Source organism: Micropterus dolomieu, linkage group LG06, assembly GCF_021292245.1.
Source record: "Micropterus dolomieu isolate WLL.071019.BEF.003 ecotype Adirondacks linkage group LG06, ASM2129224v1, whole genome shotgun sequence".
NCBI lineage: Eukaryota > Metazoa > Chordata > Actinopteri > Centrarchiformes > Centrarchidae > Micropterus > Micropterus dolomieu.
The window spans coordinates 20,699,048-20,720,728 of NC_060155.1; the positions used below are offsets into that span (position 1 = coordinate 20,699,048).

The 21,681-nt window shown below is 42.8% G+C and overlaps 1 protein-coding gene across 8 annotated transcripts in view; it reads left to right on the forward strand.

Annotated features, from left to right (window-relative positions):
* LOC123972095 overlaps positions 1-21,681 on the forward strand; it is a 44,895-nt gene that overhangs the window by 19,429 nt on the left and 3,785 nt on the right. For 6 of the 8 annotated variants that reach the window (XM_046051332.1, XM_046051331.1, XM_046051327.1 and 3 more), the window contains 31 exons: positions 864-941; positions 2,848-3,219; positions 3,654-4,007; positions 6,174-6,509; positions 6,600-6,731; positions 6,848-7,000; positions 7,167-7,283; positions 7,404-7,577; positions 7,688-7,892; positions 8,694-8,848; positions 8,924-9,036; positions 9,227-9,308; positions 9,514-9,651; positions 9,913-10,075; positions 10,219-10,334; positions 10,596-10,742; positions 11,597-11,710; positions 11,844-11,960; positions 12,085-12,243; positions 12,572-12,733; positions 14,689-14,851; positions 14,931-15,118; positions 15,197-15,289; positions 15,416-15,620; positions 16,209-16,396; positions 16,908-17,005; positions 17,390-17,574; positions 17,672-17,871; positions 18,018-18,186; positions 18,292-18,410; positions 18,530-18,655. In XM_046051332.1, the coding sequence (XP_045907288.1) occupies positions 864-941; positions 2,848-3,219; positions 3,654-4,007; positions 6,174-6,509; positions 6,600-6,731; positions 6,848-7,000; positions 7,167-7,283; positions 7,404-7,577; positions 7,688-7,892; positions 8,694-8,848; positions 8,924-9,036; positions 9,227-9,308; positions 9,514-9,651; positions 9,913-10,075; positions 10,219-10,334; positions 10,596-10,742; positions 11,597-11,710; positions 11,844-11,960; positions 12,085-12,243; positions 12,572-12,733; positions 14,689-14,851; positions 14,931-15,118; positions 15,197-15,289; positions 15,416-15,620; positions 16,209-16,396; positions 16,908-17,005; positions 17,390-17,574; positions 17,672-17,871; positions 18,018-18,186; positions 18,292-18,410; positions 18,530-18,655 (5,121 nt within the window). The remainder of the gene's footprint in view (positions 1-863; positions 942-2,847; positions 3,220-3,653; positions 4,008-6,173; positions 6,510-6,599; positions 6,732-6,847; positions 7,001-7,166; positions 7,284-7,403; positions 7,578-7,687; positions 7,893-8,693; positions 8,849-8,923; positions 9,037-9,226; positions 9,309-9,513; positions 9,652-9,912; positions 10,076-10,218; positions 10,335-10,595; positions 10,743-11,596; positions 11,711-11,843; positions 11,961-12,084; positions 12,244-12,571; positions 12,734-14,688; positions 14,852-14,930; positions 15,119-15,196; positions 15,290-15,415; positions 15,621-16,208; positions 16,397-16,907; positions 17,006-17,389; positions 17,575-17,671; positions 17,872-18,017; positions 18,187-18,291; positions 18,411-18,529; positions 18,656-21,681) is intronic. The other 2 variants (XM_046051329.1, XM_046051330.1) reach the window with 2 other exon arrangements.

Consider the following 21,681-nt stretch of genomic DNA (forward strand, 5'->3'; position numbering starts at 1 on the left):
CCCATCCCAGCCTTGTGCAGATCAACAATCTTGTCCCTGATGTCCGTAGAAAGCTCTTTGGTCTTGCCCATGGTGGTGATGTTGGATGCTGGTTGTTTGGGTGTTGACAGGTGTCTTTTATACAGGTAACGAGGTGAGGCAGGTGTATTTGATGTAGATAATTGGTTGGGATTGGGGCTGTGTCTTAAAGAAAGACTAACTGGCTTGTAGGAGCCAGAATACTTGCTGTTTGTCCAGGGGGTCAAATACTTGTTTTTCCTCATCAGATGGTTATCAATTTTAATAAATTCATATGATGTGATTTTCTGGAATTTTCTTTGGGATTCTGTCTTTCACTGTTAGAATGTACATATGATTAAAATTGTAGATTGTTGCATTCTTTGTAAGTGGGCAAACCTGCAAAATCAGCAAGGGGTCAAATACTTATTTCCCCCACTGTATGTGTTTCCCCTCCTTTTTATTTCTCCAAACATATTTATTTATTTTTACCTTTCTTTATGTATTTCTGCTTTATTATGCAAATTAGGTTCTGCCTGTCTCATTGGCACTGGCCAGTGGCCACTGGTGCATGCGTGGGAGTAAGGCATGTTAAGTAGATCCATGCACCCCAATGTCTGATTTATTTATTTTTAATTTAAGGATTTTCAGTCCTCCATAGCCCAGTTATATCAAATGAAGCACCTAACAGTTTCAACATTATATGTGTTGTTTCATAATTAAGGCTCAGATTATCATGTTGGTGTAACGCTAACTTTTATGTGGCTGCTTAAAGTACAGTAATTGCTCAGAACTTCTTCCATCTCCTCCTTCAGTTTCTTCTTTGAAAAACAAACTTTGCCAACAGGGGGTTTTTGTTTTCACAGATGAACTGCACAGGGGACGCCACCGCAGACCGGCTCTCAGCCCAGTGCTATGGAAATGTGGCAGGTCACCCTGTGGAGGTACGAGTCTTTCACTCCTATAGACCACACAGCAGGCTCTGCTATGGCCTTTCACTCGCACATTTTATCCTCAGCGCTCAAGCTAAAGGCTGCTACAGTTCTAATGGCCAGAAGGAGCTCCGAGCTAACCTCACTCATTCCTCTATGCTACTGCTGACTTATCTGGGTGTGCCCACAAAATCTAGTTTCAGGCTCTTGCTCCGGCCTGGGCCTCAGAGGTGGGCACTGGGGATAGGGTTGTATGTTGGCCCTTGGAAAATGGACTTGAATGTGGGACTGAGGTTGGAGAGGCCTGGGCTATATGGCTGGCACGGGCTGCTTGAGTTTGGGACCGGCAGTGTTATACGCCAGGCAGAGCTGACGGGTCGGATGAGGGTGGAAAGCTGGTGTCACATCTGGGCCGATGTCAGTGTGGCATGGGACTCCATCACCTCAAGTCTGTTGGTGTCTGTCCGGTGTAAAGGGGTGGGGAGGCTGGTGTGGGTGAAGGTTAAGAGAGTTGAGGGGGATGTACCACATAAAACCTTGTTAACAGTACATGGGAAAGCAGGGAAATATGGACTCAGAGGTTTTGTGGGTTTAGAAAATGAGCATGACTCCTTTCAGTGCCTCCTGTCTGTACTGCTAAAGGACCAAAAGGCTGACATTGGCTGGACCATCCAGCATCACTGGGCCTCTCTTGCCCCCATCATCCCAAACAGAGTAGAACTCCAAGGGTCAGGTCAGCTCAGTGATACCTCCCTTTCTGGAAGTGTTCGAGTCTCTTTCAACACCTGCACTGCTCAGATCAACATGGCTGCTACCCAGGAGCCTTCCACCTCCTTGAGAGTCACGATTCAGCAAAACACAGCTATTACTGGTGTACCAGGGGAGCTCACTGTTAGCATGTCGACCTCGACTAGTCAAGCTGAATTGGAGGTGGAAAGTGATGTGTGCTCCATGCTTCTCCTGGCAAATCAACACAGGGGAGGAGAGGACAGGAGGACTAGCTGGAATTTTCTTGTCCATCAGCAATGTGTCTTTCTGAAGGTTAGAGAGGAAACAAGAAAATGTTTCAGGAAACTTGTTTTCCAGCAGAAGGAAAGCAAAAGAAACATCTTCACCTTGGAGATGACTCTTGTCTTTCCATTACAATACAAGTTGCATTGATGACAACAATACTGCATGAAAAGTATCAACAAGACCATGGTTTAAATGAACGTTACCCTCCTAATTTAGAATATTTTTGATGAGCCCTGAACTTTTAATCTTGCACTTTCATCACGTCAAAATTTCAAATGGTCCACGACTTTGGTTTATGATGATATCTAATTCTGAATTAATGACATTGTCATCAGCTTCAATTGTATTTTGTGCTAATTACCTAATGTTAGCATGCTAACACACTAAACAAAGATGGAGAGAATAGTAATGTTAGCAGTGTCACTGTGAGCATGTTGTCTTTAGCATTTAGCTTTTATGTATTGCCTCACAGAGCCTCTAAAATGTCTGTAGACTAGACTAAGAGTTAGGCAAGATTTCTATAGACCAAGTTGCTTCCTGTCAAATTATTCTTCTATTTTTATTTTTCTATTTTTGATATCCTTATTCCATAATTGTATTAACTGTCCACATGTGTTGTGCTGTAGAGCAAATTACCTTGATTCCATAAAGCAAGATAGATAGCTAGATAAATCTGCTTTTTAGTCTGCCAGGCCCATCTTAGTGTATTTCAGTTTATTTCTTTTGGATAGATATATTGATTATTAATTAATGTTAATATGTGATATTCCTGCAGCACTTATCATGTGTCAGCTTGTTTTTTGAGAACACAAGTTTATATAGTGAGTTCTTGTATCTAATTTGTTTGGAAGGAGTGAAGAATAGTCCCAGCTCTAACCTTTCTTTTTTAATTTTTCCTCTATAGACTCTCATGCCTTCACATACTTCAGCCAACATCTCCATCACTCACTCTGGCTGCTCCTCAAATCTCAGTACCGTTCTCCAGGTTGAGGGGGTACAGAAAGGCAGCCTTGGTCTGCACTTAACTTGTCACCCCCACCTTAGCCTGAAAGCATCTGTACAACACTCTGTAGATGCAATAGAGATGCTTGGATTTCCTACCCATGGGGCATTAATCCTGAATGTTTTAACTGCACATCTGCCTGGTGTGGAGTTTGGCCTGGAGATGGGGCGTTGCTATTTCAGGAGTAATTTGGGGAAAACCAAGGCTTCACAGGCAGAAAAAGAACAGTCTTCCTACGCTTTAAATGTGACAAACTACTGTCCTGCTCTACAGGTAAGAACATCAATCAGTTCTGTGTTGTAGTGTGAGTAGAAACTTGGATAAACTAATATGTTTAAGTTCTAAATATTACGGTTACCTCTAGGTTGTCATTTCTTTGTTCGGATAGAAGAACTGGGATTTCCTACACGATTCACCCCTGTCCATGTTAAGACAGGCTCCTTTGAAATACAGTTTCCAGCCCATTACAAGTTCAAGCTACAGCTCATTTATCATAGCAGCTGAGCAGAACAACACAAAAGATGATACAGCTGCTAGACTAGATTCTCATCAGCCCCCATTTGACTTGCTGCCACTATGGAGAGAGACACGGAGTAAACTTTCCTTCCACCAGTTGGAAGCATAAACATTCGGAAATCTATGGTGTGAATTTTTTTATTACAAATAGGCCATCTGATTAACATGCTCCATGTATGTCTGTGCCACAGGGAACAGTCCTCCCAGTGTCCGTGGCTGTTCAGGGCCTTCTGTCAGTCGTCCCCTGCCACTTTACTATGACCTCCTCTCTGAGGGCAGATAACCAGGACCTCTCCGTAGAGCTGAGTCAGTCCTGCAGGCCTCTACATATCTCTGGGACCCTGACACACTCCATCCTTGAGCTGAGGACCCAAGGCGTGCCCCAGATGATCACCATAGAGGCCACTGCTCCTAGAGGCCCTGAGCAGGCTGGGGCCTTGTTAATTAAAGCTGGGACATGTTCCATTAGAGCCAATAGAGTCACAGGGCCCAAAGGAAGGACACAATGGCTCTGGGCTCTGGAGTCAAAGTGCCCAGTGTTACAGGTACTGTAGGTTTCTTTGGATGATTAGTAAATTTTTGACATAATTAGAATTTGTATTGAACTGTGTATCTGCCGGTATGTCCATGACCAGACATTATTGATTGCCTAAGGAAGGCGCTACAATAGACCTTTTTCCTTGCAGACATTTAGACGTGTCAGGAAAACCACAGGTTTAATTGTTAACATTATTAAGACCACGTACTGGGACCTTCAATTGAACTAAGTGATTTACCCGTAAGAAGAAATCCAAATGAAAAGGTCCATTAGATTTTCAATAGTCGAGTCGGCTGAAGATAAATACATGGATAAGTTTTTCCAGGTCTTGTTGAGACATAAGTCCTTTAATCCTTGATATATTCTTCAGGTGATAGTAGGCTGACTTTGTAATTGTCTTAATGTGGCTCCTCAAATTCAGGTCTGAGATCATGACTACACCAAGATTTCTGGCTTGATTTGTGGTTCTTAACATTACAGATTGAAGTCGAGCACTGACTTTCAATCTTTCCTCCCTGGCTCCAAAAACAATAACTTCAGTTTTATCTTTGTTTAATTGAAGAAACTTCTGGCACATCCAACAGTTGACCTGCTCAATACAGTTACTCAGCACTTGTATGGGATCATAGTCCCCTGGAGATATGGTTATGTAAATCTGTGTGTCAGCTGCATAATTATGGTGACATATTTTGTTGTTTTTCATAATCTGAGCCAGTGGAGTCATGTAAATGTTAAACAAAAGATGCCCCAGAATGGAGCCTTGGGGAACTCCACATGTCATTTTTGCTCAGATGTGTAATTACCTATAGACACAAAGTAGTCGCTGTCCTTTCAGTAGGATTCAAACCAGTTTAGTACTGTGCCAGAAAGTCCAACCCAGTTTTCAAGTCTGTCTAGTAATATGTTGTGGTCGACCGTGTCGAATGCAGCACTAGGATCCAATAATACTAAGACTGAAATTCTGCCACTGTCAGTGTTTAAATGGATGTCACTGAAGACCTTAACAAGAGCCATCTCAGTGCTGTGGTGTGGTCGAAATCCTGATTGGAAGACATCAAAACAGTTATTTAATGCCAAGAAAGCACTGAGCTGTTGAAAAACAGCCTTTTCAATGATTTTACTTAAAAACAGGAGATTTGATATTGGCCTATAATTGCTCATTAGTGACCTGTCTAGATTGCTCTTTTTTAAGAGTGGCTTAATGACTGCAGTTTTCAGGGCCTGTGGGAAAAAACCTGAGAGGAGAGACATGTAGTAGATCTGAGGCCATGCATTTAGACACATTTTTGAAAAAACCTGTTGGCAGAATATCAAGGCAACATGAAAAGGATTTCAGATGTTGTATTATGTTTTTATGGTTGATAGAATCAAATTGTCTCATGCTATATGAATTGTTTTTAAATGGACACAGGGACAAGACATATCCTGTGCCTGATATGGAGGCACTGATTGCTTGTCTAATTGTTTGAATCGTGTCTGTGAAGAAGGAGGCAAATTCATTGCAGGCCCTGGTAGATAGAAGTTCAGAGCCTACAGACACAGGAGGTGGTTAGCCTGTCGACAGTAGCAAACAAAGAGCAAAGAGCCCCACTTAGTCTTCGGTACCAGCTAGGAACTATTTTATCTCATCTGCTATCACACTTTATAACAGACATATATGAGGTGCAGTTCTGATACCAACATGCATTTCTGCCAGTTGTAGTTTGCACATTGAATGGTTGTACTCTGCTTTTGATGTATTATTTTAGCATACTTATACTAGAATAACAACAACAACATATATATTGCTCTTGTAGAAGCATTGCAGGTCAATACTATGTAATATTGCAGCTGTTTGTTGCCTTCTCCTGCGTGCATTGGGTGGTATCACATGTCATCTGCATTAGGTGTAGGTCATGTGTGGACTATGCCTGTGTTTTTTGTGTGTGTATCTAAAGTCAAAAATACATCTATGTTCAGTTTGTGGATCACCCAAAACCATATATAAAATAACCATCCCCCTGATTTAGAGTATCTCACCCATCTCAAATATTACATTCTGATATTCATTCTTATCAGTATTCCTTTTTAAAAATCAACATTTCAGCTGTTCAGTGTTTGTGGAAGAAGATGTGTTTTTTTGTTTTATATGCTACCACTACCAGTCAAAATAATGACTTTCTGTCCACTCTAGGCTAATTTGAATGGTTCAGTGTGGTGGGACCCTCAGGGTATCTGGACAGCCACGGTGGACGTCAGTCTGGAGGGCAATCGGGGTTTCTTGTGGCTGAATGCAAGGGCCTGGCCAGATCTGAATGTGGAGGGTGACCTCACTCACAACCTTCCTGCCTTCAAAAATGTACCGCAGCACAGCAGACTGAGAGTAACCGGTAGGGCCGGAAAACATCAATATGACACCGAAGCCCTCGTTCAGATGGAGGAGTGTACTGTCAGAGCCAGCGGAGTTGTGATGTCACAGCCAGGCCTGCAAGGCACGCTGGTGTATCACAATAACTGCACAGTGATTCAGGTAGAGTAGATGTGCAACTGATAATTAATTATTAATTATTCATGAAATCTCTAATAATTTCACTATGTCACTTTCTAATCATGTTTGTAGGAGTGGGGTAGTCCAGACAGAATGCAGTCCTCCGGATTGTTGGTTGTGTCCCCAACTCTTGCCGAATCCCAGGTCTCCATTGCAATAGATGATACCGAGTTACAGGCGTCAGTTGCTCTTAAGAAAACTACGGTGTGGAAATACATGAAAACATTTGTTGATTTTACATTTGTTACACTGATGATGAGCCTTAATTTGTCTATGGATGTGACGCCATGTATGATAATTCAGTGCTGTTGTTTTTTCAGGATAAAAATGAAGCAATGCTTAGTCTAAACCACTCTGTGCCTTTGTTGAAGAAGCTGGGTCTTCCTGCTAATGCTGCAGTAACAATGAATTCTGGGAGTCATAGAAATGGCTCATACTATTACCTGTTACACAGCAGTGCAGGAAATCAAAAGGTAGGAGGCAGAATTAGCACTAAGATAGAAGTATAAAGAATAAATCTATTTGTCTCTGTGGTGCTTGTGTTCTTAAGAGGAAAAACTTTTCGAAATGTCCATGTTTTGTTTATATCTTCTATAGAGCAGTTACTGCTGTTGATATTATGAATGGTTTTTTTTACAGATAACTCAAGAGATGGCAGTGTCAAAGATGTCTGAATCAGTCAAAATGAAGAGTCATTTTAGACACACAGTCAACTATCTGAAAAAACTGGGAGTCCCTGCAAACAACAGCATCCAGGTTAGAAACTCAAATAGATTTAACAAATCAAGAACTGACAGTTGATTGATTTGAAACAGCTCAGTTAATGAAGGGGTACAATCTCTCAGATGATTAATAACACAGTGAATGTGTGGGCAGGTAGAGATTGGCTCTGCTGAGGGTAAGGCCTTGACCTTACAGTCACAGATTGGAGGTCAGCAGGCGGGAATGAGACTTAAGATGAAATGTCTCACAATGACAAAAGAGATAAGAGCAACCATGTGGCACAGCTGGTCATGGCTACAGGACAGAGGACTTCCACTTAATATAGAGGTAAGAAATAAGTGTTAAATTTTTTGTTTGTTTTGTTGCACGACATTGGTTTATTGTACTGCTATTTATTTTACCAAACACTTAAACACTTCATAATTTTCTTCTCCAAGGGCCTGTGTTCCATCCAAGGAGTATTTTCTCATCTTCAGTCCAGGGTTCAGCTCACTGTGGACCGACACAAGCTGCTCGCCTCTGGCTTGAATGTCAGTGTGGCTGATGGGCGTCTGGCCTTGCTGCTCTCCCACTCTCCACCAGCTTCTAATCAAACAGGGACGCAGCCCAGACATGTCACTACCCTGTCTGCTCAGTTTAAAGGTCAGATTTTATTAACAGCTGGATTTAATATGTGCGCTATAGCTCCGTTTTGATATTGTTTTCTGAACATTTGGGATGTCTAAACATTTCTGCGGTTTTTTCTCAGCACTTTTTGAAGGTAAAGAACCCATAACCAACATTATCATAATTAGTTTATTTCATGCAACAAGCTATGTACATTTTATTTTCCCATTCTATTTCATTGTGAGGTTTTGCTTGAATCCTACCATTTAAGCGCAGTATCAAAGGATGACCAGCAGATGTCACCATTTGAATTAAAAATACTTTTCATTTCGGTGAAAGTGTTTTTAAAGCTTAATTTCCATGAGTAAATCCATCCATCGTCAACCACTTATCCTGCGTACAGGCTGGAGCCAATCCCAGCGGACATCGGGCACAAGGCAGGGTACACCCTGGATAGGTTGCCAGTCCATCGCAGGGCCACACATAGACAAGCAACCACTCACACCTATGGACAATTTAGGGTCACCAATTAACCTAGTCCGTAAGTCTTTGGACAGTGGGAGGAAGCCGGAGCACCCAGAGAGAACCTACGCAGACATGGAGAACATGCAAACTCCACACAGAAAGGCCGGGGAAACCGGGGTTTGAACCCGCGGCCTTCAGTGCTAACCACTGAACTAATGTGCCGCCTCCATGAGTGAATGTCATGGATATTACATTTTTAAACAGACAGCTCTCAGTTTTCTCTTGCAAAAACAAAACATGCTCATTCTCATGATGTGGGGCTGTTTTAAGTACATTGGCTTTAACGTTTCAGCACTCCGATCCTATCTGCAGGTCCTCTGCGGAGCGCCTCAGTGGACATTCACTGTCACGACTGGAGAGTCCAAGTGATGGGGGACATAGGAGGCTGGGGGGCACATGGAGGGTCCAAGGAGGCCAGAGTCACACTAAAAAACACCATACAGGGACAGACTAGCCCTGCCTTACAGGTGAGGATAACATACACTCAAAATTCCCATAACCTTTCTCCTTCATGCTAAGCATCTCTGTGACTGCTAATGCAGGTGGAGGCCTGGGGAAGACTTACTGAGTCCCAGCTGAGATGCTCCATAGCTGTGAACCCTGAACTCAGCTCCTCGCTGGCGCTCATCATCCAGGGACACCATCTGCCTCATAGGTACTCTGAACACACACATATGGAAACCACTTCAGTCACACCTGCCTTGTTGTTTATAACCACAACTTGAAATTAAACTAATACTAAATACAAACCATATTTTCTGTCCATCAAACACTTGCACACACACACACACACACACACACACACACACACACACACTTTAAGTGACAGATGTTCTTTTGTCCAGCAAGGACCTGATGGTGAAGGTGGTCCAGAATATTCCCAGGATGTTGGTTTACCTGCCTTCTCAGCTCAATGTCCGCTCCCAGGTGGGTTCTTATTCTCAAGGCCACTCTGATCAAATTATTTAAACATATCAACAATATTTAAACAAGAATGAAGCTAAATCTGTGCATCAGGTGTGATTTAGTGTCAGTCCTAATTCCTCCTGGAATTACAGTTCTTATACCGTTGTTATGATTTTCTTTTTTATGCTTTTGTTCTAGTAATTTATGAGTTTTATTGGCTCTTCAGCTCAACCAGTCTCAGTCTAGCGTGGCCAGTCTAGTGGAGGTGTTATCCGGCAGGAGGAGGCTGTGGGCTCTGGGGGGACTGTCAGTTATAGAGAGTGGATACAGACAGACTCTAGAGCTCAAACACTCATACCCACAGGTATTTCTGTGCTAAAATATCTCTTAACTGAATATAGTATAAATATGCTATATAGTATTTACATTTTAGATTTTATTTCCTTGTAGGCAATGGTCACATTGGATATTTTCATTGGCAATACTGCACTGTAAACCTGGTATCACACACAATGATACCTTTTTTAATACATCAATATTTAATAGTTATTTATATCTTTACACACCCCGAACATCAAGTTCGACCCACATCCCAAATGTTTCAGTGATTGTCTTTCTTCTGTAGTTGAAGCCGCTCCCCAGGACTGTCACAGTGAGGACGATGTATGAGGCCAGGCACTGGAGCTACCAGGTCCAACATAGAGCTGTGTGGGGCAATCAGGAGTTCAGCTTGTCTGGTCTCTACTCCACACCTCCAGCACTGGAGATGGGGAACCAGACCCTGAAGGGTAAACTGTTCACAACCATCACAGGGACAGTGTTTGTCCTTTTCCATATAACAGGATGCCTACATAAGGGCTAAAACAGCATGCAGCTATTGATGAGTGACCACCTGCAGTATGATTTATTTTTTTCTTGTCCTTGACTGCAGTTCAGATCAACTGCATTCCCCGTTTGTCTAGTTTTGAGGTGACACTAGAGCGTTCCTTACAGCACCGACTTGACACTGTTTTACTGGGCTGGACAAGGCATGGCCGACTGGAGCAGGTCAGATTGTGTGTCATATCCCTGAAAATGTGAAGGGCTTTATTCAAACAAATGTTTTTGTATCCTTTTTTGTCTCTTTGAATATGAAACTGTCACATTCATTTGTGAATGTGTAATGAGCATTTTAATGAAAACCATGGTGTTGTATTTGACTATATGACTTTTAATGGAGAGGAAATTCTCTGACAAACAAAACAAGAGTCTGTTGGGATTTCTGTTCCACTTTCTGTGGTCACAAACTGCGGATTTGTTCATCTCAAGGTCCGAGCTCTGAGCTTGTGGAGTCGATCAGAGGAGGTGAATGAGACCAAATTGGAGCTGAAGCAGCCCTTCTCCTCCATGCTCAGCCAGACGTCCCTTCACACAGTGTCACACAGCTCAGAGAGGGAACAACGCAGTAGCCACCAAGTAGGCTGCCACACTTTTACCTGTTCATTTTACACTAATGAAATACTAGACTTGTTTATTTGATAGGGACAGAGCATGTTTATGAACATCAGTATGAAAATACAAGATGTAAACATGGAGTTTAGCAAGAATGCTTATTCACATCCATAAGCCCTAGGCAGGTAACAAAAACAGGAACATTACAATGACAATATTCAGATAGAAATATACACAAGCAGAAAAGGACAGAATATATTGCGCAGCATGTCAAGTTAAGAGTGATCACAGCCATTGTTTGAGTTGGTCTTGGGGATGTCTAGGGCCCTTGTTGCAGATGGTAGGCCATTCCAATATTTACATCCCTTTACTGACAGCACAGTTTGTCTAAATGTGGCACCTCACATTCCCCTGAAGTGGTGGCCCTGGTGCCAATGCCACTAAAGGTGGTGGGGCAAGCCCCCCTGCGAATCCTTATCTCACCATTTTTGTCATTTGACACATTTGTCAGAACTGAAGCTCATGTTCTTTCACCAACTGTAACTCTAATTGATTTACAGGTTTTACAAGTTCTAACATTAAAAGCTTTCTTCCATAAATCATCAAATCACAGCTTCTTAACACAACCTAATGCTGTTAGGATTCATATTTTTGAACATGTTACACATATGTCTACTGTAATGGACAGGGTGCATAATGTTGTTTAACTACATTATTCATAATTCTGGTAATTATACATACTGTAATGTGCAATTTAAGTAGAGAAAGTGACAAATTATCATTGCTTAACTTCATATATTTCTTATATCTTAATTATGTATTTGGGAAGAGATTTTTTATGGGAGTTTTATTGTATGTTTATTTATTTGTGCATGCAGACCCATCTGTCATTGGACAGTGCAGCCCCTGTCAACGTCTCCCTCACCCTGAACAGACATTGGAAGAATGGCTCCAGCAGGGGGCAGGCATGTGCTCTGTTCTCAACACAACAGGTTGGTGGAGCCTCATCAAGTTTAAAAGTCCTCCTGCATCTGTACTTGTGTATGGTGAGTCTGTATTGTCCATGACTCAATCTGTGTGTGTGTGTGTGTGTGTGTGTGTGTGTGTGTGTGTGTGTGTATGTAGATGGTAGTGTCTTCTGTTAAAGGTTGTGTGTCAGTGGGTCAGGATGGAAACACATATTCACAACATGCAGAGCTAAGATGGGACAACAGGAGCATCAGCCAAGGCATGAAGTACCAGGTACTCGGCTCCATACTGAATGGAAAAACTTTTTATTTCTTTGACTTATTCTCTCTTCGTGTGATGGCAGATGGCTGGTGTTTTGAAAAAAAAATCTCCCATTATGTTTCTGTGTGGTTCCTAGAAGGGTCCACGTGGAATGCACAGCCTTCAGGTTAATGTTGGCCTGGACAAAGTGTCTCCTGCACCCTGTCCTTCACACACACTGCTGACTAAAATTCAGACCAACCTCAGGGACCGCTTGGAGCACACAGTGCTGCTGGGCCTCTGCCCCCCTCAACCTGTGAGTCCACACATCTGCATCACATCCTGCTTTCTATCTCATGCAGTGATTAATATTTTGGGGTCTCTCCCACACTGTGTTTTGTGATAAACGTGCACAATCTCTGAATTTATGTTCTTCAGGAAAAGGATTATGTCTTATATTAAATTATTCCTTTTTTTATCTGGCAGGCATTTGAAAAAACACGGAACTCCCATTTTACACCGTATATATTTCTTCTTGTAACTTGAATGACCTCCTTATTCAACAGTTTTCAGATTTAGAGGATGCCACTGTGCTTATTTCTTTTCTTCAACGGCTGTTTTATTTCTGTTTGTGTGTCGCTCAGACTCTGTCGTGGTCAGGATCCCATAGAGTTAACTCAGGGGAGGAGTTGTTTTACACACAGTCTTGCCTGTCGGTGACAGGACGGCCCCACCAATGCAGCCTTACCTTTGCCCTGACCAACTCCTCTACTGCTCAGGGCACCAACATGTCTCTGTTCTCTGAGGTAAATGACTGTAACAACCATCTGATAATTAATTAACAGTAATTTGTCTTAGTTATTAACCGTAACTGTAGTTAAACAAGCCACTTTTATATCATAGGGTACAATAGTTATATCACATTGCTGGTTTTATTAGAATTTCATTAAATAGTGAATAATACTGTTCACCAGTTCAGGTGATGCTGCCACTCTGTGTATGTGCTTACTTTGAGGATCAATTTAAGTTTTAAACCTGGAAAGTGAGGACACTTTCGGAAAATAAAGACATTTTAGCAATCAAGCCTCACTTCAAATATTAATGTTATAATTAGATTAAGGTAAGGGTTAGGGTTATGCATGTCGTTGTGAAAGAATTTGAAGGAATAGTTTGAGCTTTTGGGAAAGGCCAAGATGTAGGTGAGAGGTTCGTTACCACTGTCAAATATTAAGCTACAGCCTTAGCACAAACAGTCTAAAAGAGGTGGCAATTCAACTGTATGATAATTTTGTAAGATGTAATAAGCGATTCTGTTCTCTCTTCTGACTGTATTGAACTCTACACAACTACACACACACAACATCACACAACATTAGTTTACTAGGTAAGTTCCGCTCAATTCCTGGATGCGTATGGGAACATGATTATATTATTTGATCCCATAGACACTCAACATTTGAGCCAAAATAGCCTAATATTGCTGTTTGACATAACTTCTGACTACACCAAATAGTTTTAAAAAAGGTCTGTCCTAAAGCATTTATTAGTTTCTGACTCTGATGGGGGAAAACAGTTCCCAAAAACTACTGTATCTCTGAATGCTCACACATGTAGGCTATTCTATGTGATCTCCTTTTGATAACTAATGCAATAAGTAATGTTATATTGTTTCACTTCCATTCACTGAGCCTCCCCTGAAACTGTTTGGAGCCCCCCTAGGGAGGCCTGCCTCACACTTTGAAAACCCCTGGTGTAGAAAAATAGAGTAATAGAAACATGTTTCAGTATGGTTAACAAAGTTACAACAGCACCAAACTGCAGTCAAACAAAATGAGCACACAGTTGAAGCAATAGCTCCCTAAAATAGTTTAAACCAATACTGAATATTATAACATTACTGAAGCTAAGATTTATTACAGAACTGGTGTTATAGAGTGCATTTGTTTTAGCTCTGTGTTTCTACTAAATTTGCAACTGGGTGTAACGTTAGCTTAAACTTAACGCTGGCTTTCTAGCTAACATTCGACCAGCCAGTAAGTTAGCTGAAAAGCTACAGTCACATAACGTACCTTTCTTTATAGGCTCTGTAAAGACAGCTGAAGTATGATGTTGTGGTGGTAGTGTCACTGGTTTTTGAGCTGCAGACTTTGTACATCTCTGTTCTTCTCTTCCTACCGTCATCGACAGCATAATCTTTGAATGTCTGTATTGTATTACACGTAATGGTCATTTTCTAATCCTCTGGTCCCGAAGAACCGGATCGCTATGTGAAAGCACACATGGGTGCAGGATTATGCCTCAAACGCTGAAATGAGCCAATGCAAGTATTTAATAAAAAATGAGAAAGACATCTGTCTCAAGTCATGAAAACCAAGTCAAGTCAAGTCTTTTATCTGTTTTAGTCAAGCAAGTCTCAAGTGTTCAAATTTGTGACTCAAGTCTGACTCGAGTCAAGTCATGTGACTCAAGTCCCCCACTTCTAGTAACCCCTAGTCTGGCTCGGTCCAAAGCTAATAAAATCTATATATAACCTGTTATGTCTCGCACAAAAAATTAAGTTTAAAAACGGTAAGTTCTGGTTTTATAGGAGGTTCTGTACTGGACTATTTCCTGGCTACTTGCTGGAGGCTCTGCTGGTTGCATTGAAACCTCATGGTGATGCCAAGATGTTACTGCTCTCAGCCAAGAAATAGTCAGGCACATAAGCCCCTGTAAAACCACAACAATGCTTTTTTTTCTGTGCTGTGTGTGTACTTCACAGTCTAGGATGGGAAATTGGAGTGTGGAGGTGGGGGGCAGTGCCCTGTCTTGGCCCCGGGGGTCTGGCCTTCAGGTGCAGGCCATACTGGACCGCAGGGAGAAGATCTGGCTGAACGGGATGGCAGAGGGACGATGTCTTCAGATCACAGCAGGTCAAATGAGCGGTAAATACAGAATCATCTCTGCAAAACTTTCAAAAATTACAAACTATCATCATGAAGAATTCCATATGTTTATGTCCAGGTCCAGGTCTGAACGAGGACATCGCAATAGTGGCATGTGTGGGAACAAATCACACTTTGATGCTGGATGTGCAGAAAAGAGACGGCAGAAGCAAGCCTGAAACTCTAGGCAGCGTGTCAGTGGGATCTGCCAATCAGAGGCTGATTCTGAGAGCAAATGGCTGTTTGGAAAGTCTAACTGCAGTCGAGGTATCACCAGTAGCCAGAAAGTAGTAGAACGTTTTACTAAAATACACTTTGAAATAATGTATGCTGTTGTTTTCGCAGGCACGTATTCAATATTTATGCTCTCAATTTCGGAATAAGCTGTGGGAGAGAATCAAGACATTTCCGCATCTCCTTGTTGAATTCAAACGACAGGTACACACAAACTACTATAGCACACTTCACATAAACAAATGCACGTAGTAGTCCAGGCTTTATTTCAAGGTTTACATGCAGTATTTAATGTGGCGACTGCTTCTCTCCACAACATTCTCTCTGCAGTCCAGAGACAGTGAGTTGCTCCAGGAGCTGAGCTTTGTGCCCCTTCATGTTTCCCAGCGAGTGGAGGCTCTGCTGGGGCACAGAGACAGGGGTTTGTTGGCGCTGTGGCAGAACAGCCCCCTGCGTCGCATTGTGACAGACAGCCTGCCTCGCTTTCTTGGCCTGCTGCAGCACGCCTCCCTGCTGGGACAACAGGAAATGAGGAGTGAGTCCAGTCATATCAGCTGCTGCCTTGAATGGCAAAACTAATGAAAATTGTGGAAACTGGATGAGAATGAGAGAGCAGAGACAGAAGATAGAATCTTCTGCTGCTGTCATGTTTGGCCAACATCTTTATTTGTCATATCTTAAAAAAAATATTGTGGTACTTTTAGTTCAAATAACCATTTAACCTATATTGTCCCAAGATGGGATTTTGTTTAAGGTACAGACTACATGCGCATGGGCTACAATGACAGAATGGTGTACTGTGCAAACGGTAAATTTACAGACATGCTCTTTAGTTTTTGGGTAAGTGCGGTACAGTCAGCCCCTGCCTTTTCTCACAGGCAGAAATCTAATTTATTGAAGAAACTTTTAAATCACAAGCTAACCCTGCCTTCCTTTACTTCATTATCTGAAGCCTGAAAATCTCTCTCTTCTCTCTCACATCATTATTTATGATGACAGAATCTTTGTGTTGCTGTTTTGTTTCTCATAACGTCAGTGTGAGAAATTCTGTTGCTGCTATGTAGCCATCTTCATGCATGAAGTGTGAAAAAACAAACCCTGACACTGGGTTGTACTTCCTCAGGGCCCCTTGCTACTCTGGCAGGTGTGTACCAGGATGTGAAGGGCCAGAGGCCAGAGGCGTTGTGGAGGGAGGCTGTTTCATTGTGGACTGACGGGCTGGTGGAGGTTCTACCTGTGCTGTTGGATAATCCTCAGCTGAGGCCGCTGGTTCAGGCCAGTGTCACCACACTCAGCGTCGCCCTGGAAGTGGTGAGAAAGCTACACACTGGTGCCTTTTCTAGTTTTGTGTCATTTCTCTTTGGCTTATTTAAAGCACTTTGTAAGTGTGTATGCATGTCTATTTACACATCTTTATCCCAGGTACGATTAGGTGTTTGGAGTATCCTAGTATCAATGTAAACATCCTGGTTTCAAAAACGTGGATGACTTCAGGATACTTAATTATCAGTCAGTAAAACATAAAATATGATGATCAGCATCTACATGCTGAAATAAAAGTGAAAGGCTGACTTTGGTATTGCAGAATAGAGGGAGAGGCTGGATCCAGTAATGTTGAGGAAACTCTATAAAGTCTATAGTAAAATTATTTAAAGACAAACAAGTGGTGCCAGGGCAATGATGTTGGAAACATTTACAGGAATGTTAGTATCCAGGTTTGTCTTGTTCCATCTATCCCAAATATGATAAAAATCAGTAGGCAAATATGCCTGTAAACACGCTCTATAATATGTATTTCTGGTTGGTGTTTTGTGTGAATCAGGCAGGTCAGCATACCTACCACTGGGTGGAGACCAGGTTGGCAATGGCTCTGTCTGGAGTCAGGAAACAACTGGCCTCTGTCTACAAATTCTCCCCCAGGTACTGCACATGTCTGAGGCCTACATGAAGAAAGGCTCTCTATGTAATTCCTTTTATAAAACTATATAAATGGGTCAGAGAAAGGACATACTTTTTATTATGTTACAGTATGCCCATCCGTCCCGTGAACGTGTTTTTAATGTCTAGTTTTCATATAACTGTCTCAACAGTATTTCAGTGACTTTATTTCAGTTTGAAGCAGATCCTAACTAAGCTTTGAGACATAATCATTGAAATGTTCGTGAAATAAAAGTTACTGAACTAATTATAGGCCAGTTTTAACCTAGCTGCTTGCAAATCAACAACAAGCAATAAAAACATATAGTTTTAAAGTTCTACATTCCAGTAAGATATTTAAGAAGAGAGCGTTCTTGGTTTTTCCAGTGAGTGCTCAGTGATTGCGTCAGTGCCGCTGCCACTGCTTCACTGGTCCAGGGTGTCCGAGGCTGGACTGGTGGAGATCCTTCTGGAGGAGTGGCTCCTGAGGCCCCTGCAAACCCTCGTCTCCGTTAGACCCATAGCTGAGCTCTACCACCTCAAAAGGAAGATCATGGACAGCCCATTTATACGTAAGACTAGCTCGAGGTTTTTCCGCAGCATACTCATGATGCAACTTTAATGGAGGACTTAATCAAATGTCTTTCTCATTCTGTTTCTCTCCATAAGACCAAGCTCTGCTGGTGGCGGATCAGTTTGTAGTGACATTTGACGGTCACCTGTATGAGCTCCCGAGCTCCTGTCCGCTGCTGCTTGCTCAAGACATCAGCGCTGACCCGTTATTCACGTTGGTGCTCAGGTCTGACTCACACAACCTCCTTCTAATAGGAATGAATAACAACACCATCAACATTCAGCACAATGGACAGGTATGTGTTCATGATGGTGCCAAAAACATGAACTAAGAGAGTGGAGTGTTCCAGCAGTCTAGTCAGAAAACAAAATGAACCCAGCAGCAGACAGGCTTCTTTCAATGTGTCTGGAAAAAATAAAGTAAAAGTTTGTCTCGGTCTAGGTGAAGGCCAGCTGCAACAACGCTGTAACGCACACGTTTCAAACTGACTATGGAGTGGCTGTCAGAAGCGCGTCAAACATTGTGCAGGTGTCCAATCAGAATGGAGCGTCAGTTTCATGTGACCTGTTGCTTGAGGTGTGCAGTTTCGCTCTTGATGGATGGTTGCATGGTAGGAAAACGTAACATTCAGTAAGACTAGGGATAAACAAATCCATAGTTGGATTTGTTATTTATTTTAAAAGACATGTCACAAAACATGTTTTTATCTACACAGGCACGTCCACTGGTCTGTTAGGGACTAATGACAATGAGGCAGGGAATGATTTTCCTTTGCCTGACGGATCTCAAGCTGAAAACCTGAACAGTTTCTTCTACAGTTGGCAGGTAGGACAAGTAAGAAACAAATCCTAAATTCTTGTCCGTTATGACTGCACATGAATTTTGGTGGAGGTTTGTTGATATAAAAGTATCCAGTTCTCACCTGCAGTTTGATCATTTGCCCATGTCTTCAGATGAAACCGGACTGTATTAAACCGCCAGGTGTAACAGAGCACTCTCCTAAACCAGCCTCAAGCCCTGTGAGCTGCCACTTTATGTTCTCGTCTCCCGATTCTCCGCTGAGTTCTTGTTTCAGGGTGGTGAGTAAGAAAAAAAACCATTACGTAGCTCATGCGCTCCATCAATGTCTGGTCACATGGGGGAAAAGAGCGTCCTGACCTCTCCTAACCTTTCTCAGATTTCATGGCCAAGATAAAAAATTCATCAGTTGGACATGATTAAAAGAGTCCACAGGGGGAAAACTAACAAGACCTTAGACATAGATGAAGAAGATACATTCATACACTTACGAATACACTAATTTGCTGGATGACGCAAAAAAACTGGTCTATGAAAAATATACAAATATAGGCCTAATTATTAGTGCTGGGCAACGATTAAAATTTTTAATCACAATTAATCGCATGATTTTCTTGCGATTAATTGAATTGTTATGCCCAAAGTTAATAATGAGTTCTAAAGTAGTGTATTGCGCACTTTTAATTTAAATGAACTGCTATAGGCCTGTTCACAAAAGTGCAATAACGTATGGTTTGCAAACACAAATAATGTGCTTTTTACCAGCAGTATTCCCTTTACACAGTAACAATAAAATATTTCTTGTAAATCTCAACTTAAACTTTAATGTTATAAAATCAAATATAAAACCAAAGCTATTTGCTACTGTCAGGGCATTACCTTTTATAGCTTGTTAAAACAAGTTACCATCACAGTCCAGTTTTCTTGGGGGGGGGGGTGTTTCTGAACAGGTATCAGCAGAAACATTATTCTTTTACCAGGGAGCAGCATAAACAGTCTATGCTCAGTAGCAAGTGTCGTGTGTGGTCAAGCACAGTAGCGAAAAGCGGCCGTTCCCGTTGTAGGGGGCTGACGCGGTTGTGCTCGCCTCACACACACGCCCGCTCGCTGCTGAAATTGAACTGTCTTTTTGCAGCACAAATCATTGGAAGAGAGACTGATCCTCGCTGTTTGTGACTTTCCAGAATCGATTACTGTTTACTAAATAGGACATCATCAGGAGGGAATTCACATGGCATAGCATCCCCACAAAACGTCTCAGGTTACGACTGTAACCATAGTTCCCTGAGAAAGGGAACTCGCTATGCGTCGATAACGATTTGGGAATGCCCCCAGCGTGAATGCGTCTGAAGCATCTATGTCAACTAGTCCTATGGAAGGAATGAACGTCACGGGCGGGTGACGTCATGACCAGGAAGAGATAAAAGCGCATCCGGTGCAAGCCGGCATTAGCTTCGAAATTTGCTGAAGCAAGCCGATTACAGGGATGCAGGAAGTATGGCAGGGCGACGCATAGTCTCGTTCCCTCTCTCAGGGAACTATGGTTACGGTCGTAACCTGAGAATACCCAAAACGCCATCATTTCAAATGCCTGAGTGTGAGCCTGTTGTCAAAAACCCCACTAAGCACTGAGTACCATAGACCCTGGGGCAGGCTATAAAACCTGACAAATGTGAGCAGTGAGGACCAGCCTGCTGCATCACAAACGTCTTGAAGAGAAACCCCAGATAATAAGGCTTTAGAGGCCGCCATACTGGAATAAGCTGACCACCAAAGGGCACGGCCGGTCAGAGGACTCGTAAGCAAGAGAAATAGCCTCAACTATCCACTTACTAACTGTCTGCTTAGCTTTTTTTTTGGTGAACCAAAGCAGACAAATAATTGATCAGACTTCCTCCATGGAGAAGTCCGATGAACCAAAAGGTTCAGCTTTTCCTGGTCCGAAGAGGTAAATGGAGGAGGACAGAATGCCTGCAGCACAATACAATGCAAACTCAAGGCAAGTGGGAGAAACCGAAAGGACCTGAAGGTCTCCGACTCTTTTGAGGGACGAAAAAGCTAACAGAAAAATGACACGAACAGATCCACTTATGCCTGGCCATAAAATTCCCATATTTGCTCCACCGCCTCAGGGTGGAGTCTCCAGTCCCCTGGCCTCAGCTCCTGCCTCGACAGGATGTCTGCTCCTTTATTCTGAAATGTCTCAATGCATTGAAAACAGCCATCATCTCCAGGCAATTTATGTGCCAAGAGAGATGGTGATTCCTCCACAGACCCTGAGCCGAGAGGCCTTCCATTACCGCTCCCCAGCCGGTGAGGGAAGCATCTGTCGAGATCGCAACTCGATCTCTTCTTGGCATTGAGCCTTAACCCCAATCTTTGCATATGAGCGAGGACGACATCTCAATGCCGAACCGCTAACTGTTCTGACTCCGCTAGAATCAGCCAGTCGTCTATGTAGTTCAGAATACGTATGCCCTGCAGCCTGAGCTGGGCCAGAGCTGCATCTACGCATTTCGTGAACATGCGGGGTGTTAAAGCTAGACCGAAAGGAAGTACCCGATACTGGAATTCTTTGCCCCCGAAAGAAAACCTCAGGAACCTCCTGTGCTGAGGGAGGATGGAGACATGGAAGTAAGCATCTTTCAGATCTATCGTGACAAACCAGTCCTCGGATCTGATTTGAGTCACGATCTGTTTGAGTGTTAGCATCTTGAACTTGAGTTTCTGTACTGAACGATTCAACAGACGAAGATCTAAAATGGGACGTAACCCTCCATCCTTCTTTGGAACAATGAAATAACGGCTGTAAAAACCCGACTCTCGGTCGGGTGAGTACACCTGTTCTATAGCTTCCTTCACTAACAGGGCCTTTACCTCTTGCTTCATTCAGCAACACCCCATTGAATCGAGGAGGACGAGAACCAAACTGGATTCTGTATCCTTTTGCAGGATCCACTGAGATATATGTGGAAGTTTTTTCCATTCTGACAGAAAATCTACTAAGGGAACCAGCCTCTCGAGGCTGGCCTCTGGTGTAAGTGAGGCACTCAGTTCGGGGACCTGAAACATACTGGCAGGAACTACCCGAACTGACTGCTTTTGAACCCCCCTCAGAGAGTTCATGTCTGACGCAATGTCGACATTGCGCCTGACGTTCGCTGGAGACCACTGCGTCCCGAAACACCAAGGGTGGCGTGGTTGGCAGTATGATCCCCTGAGGACACCAAGGTGGACCGGACACCGTATACTGAGGTGTGACCCGCTCCACCCGGGTGGGGCTGTCCTCACAGGTCTGACGCCTGTG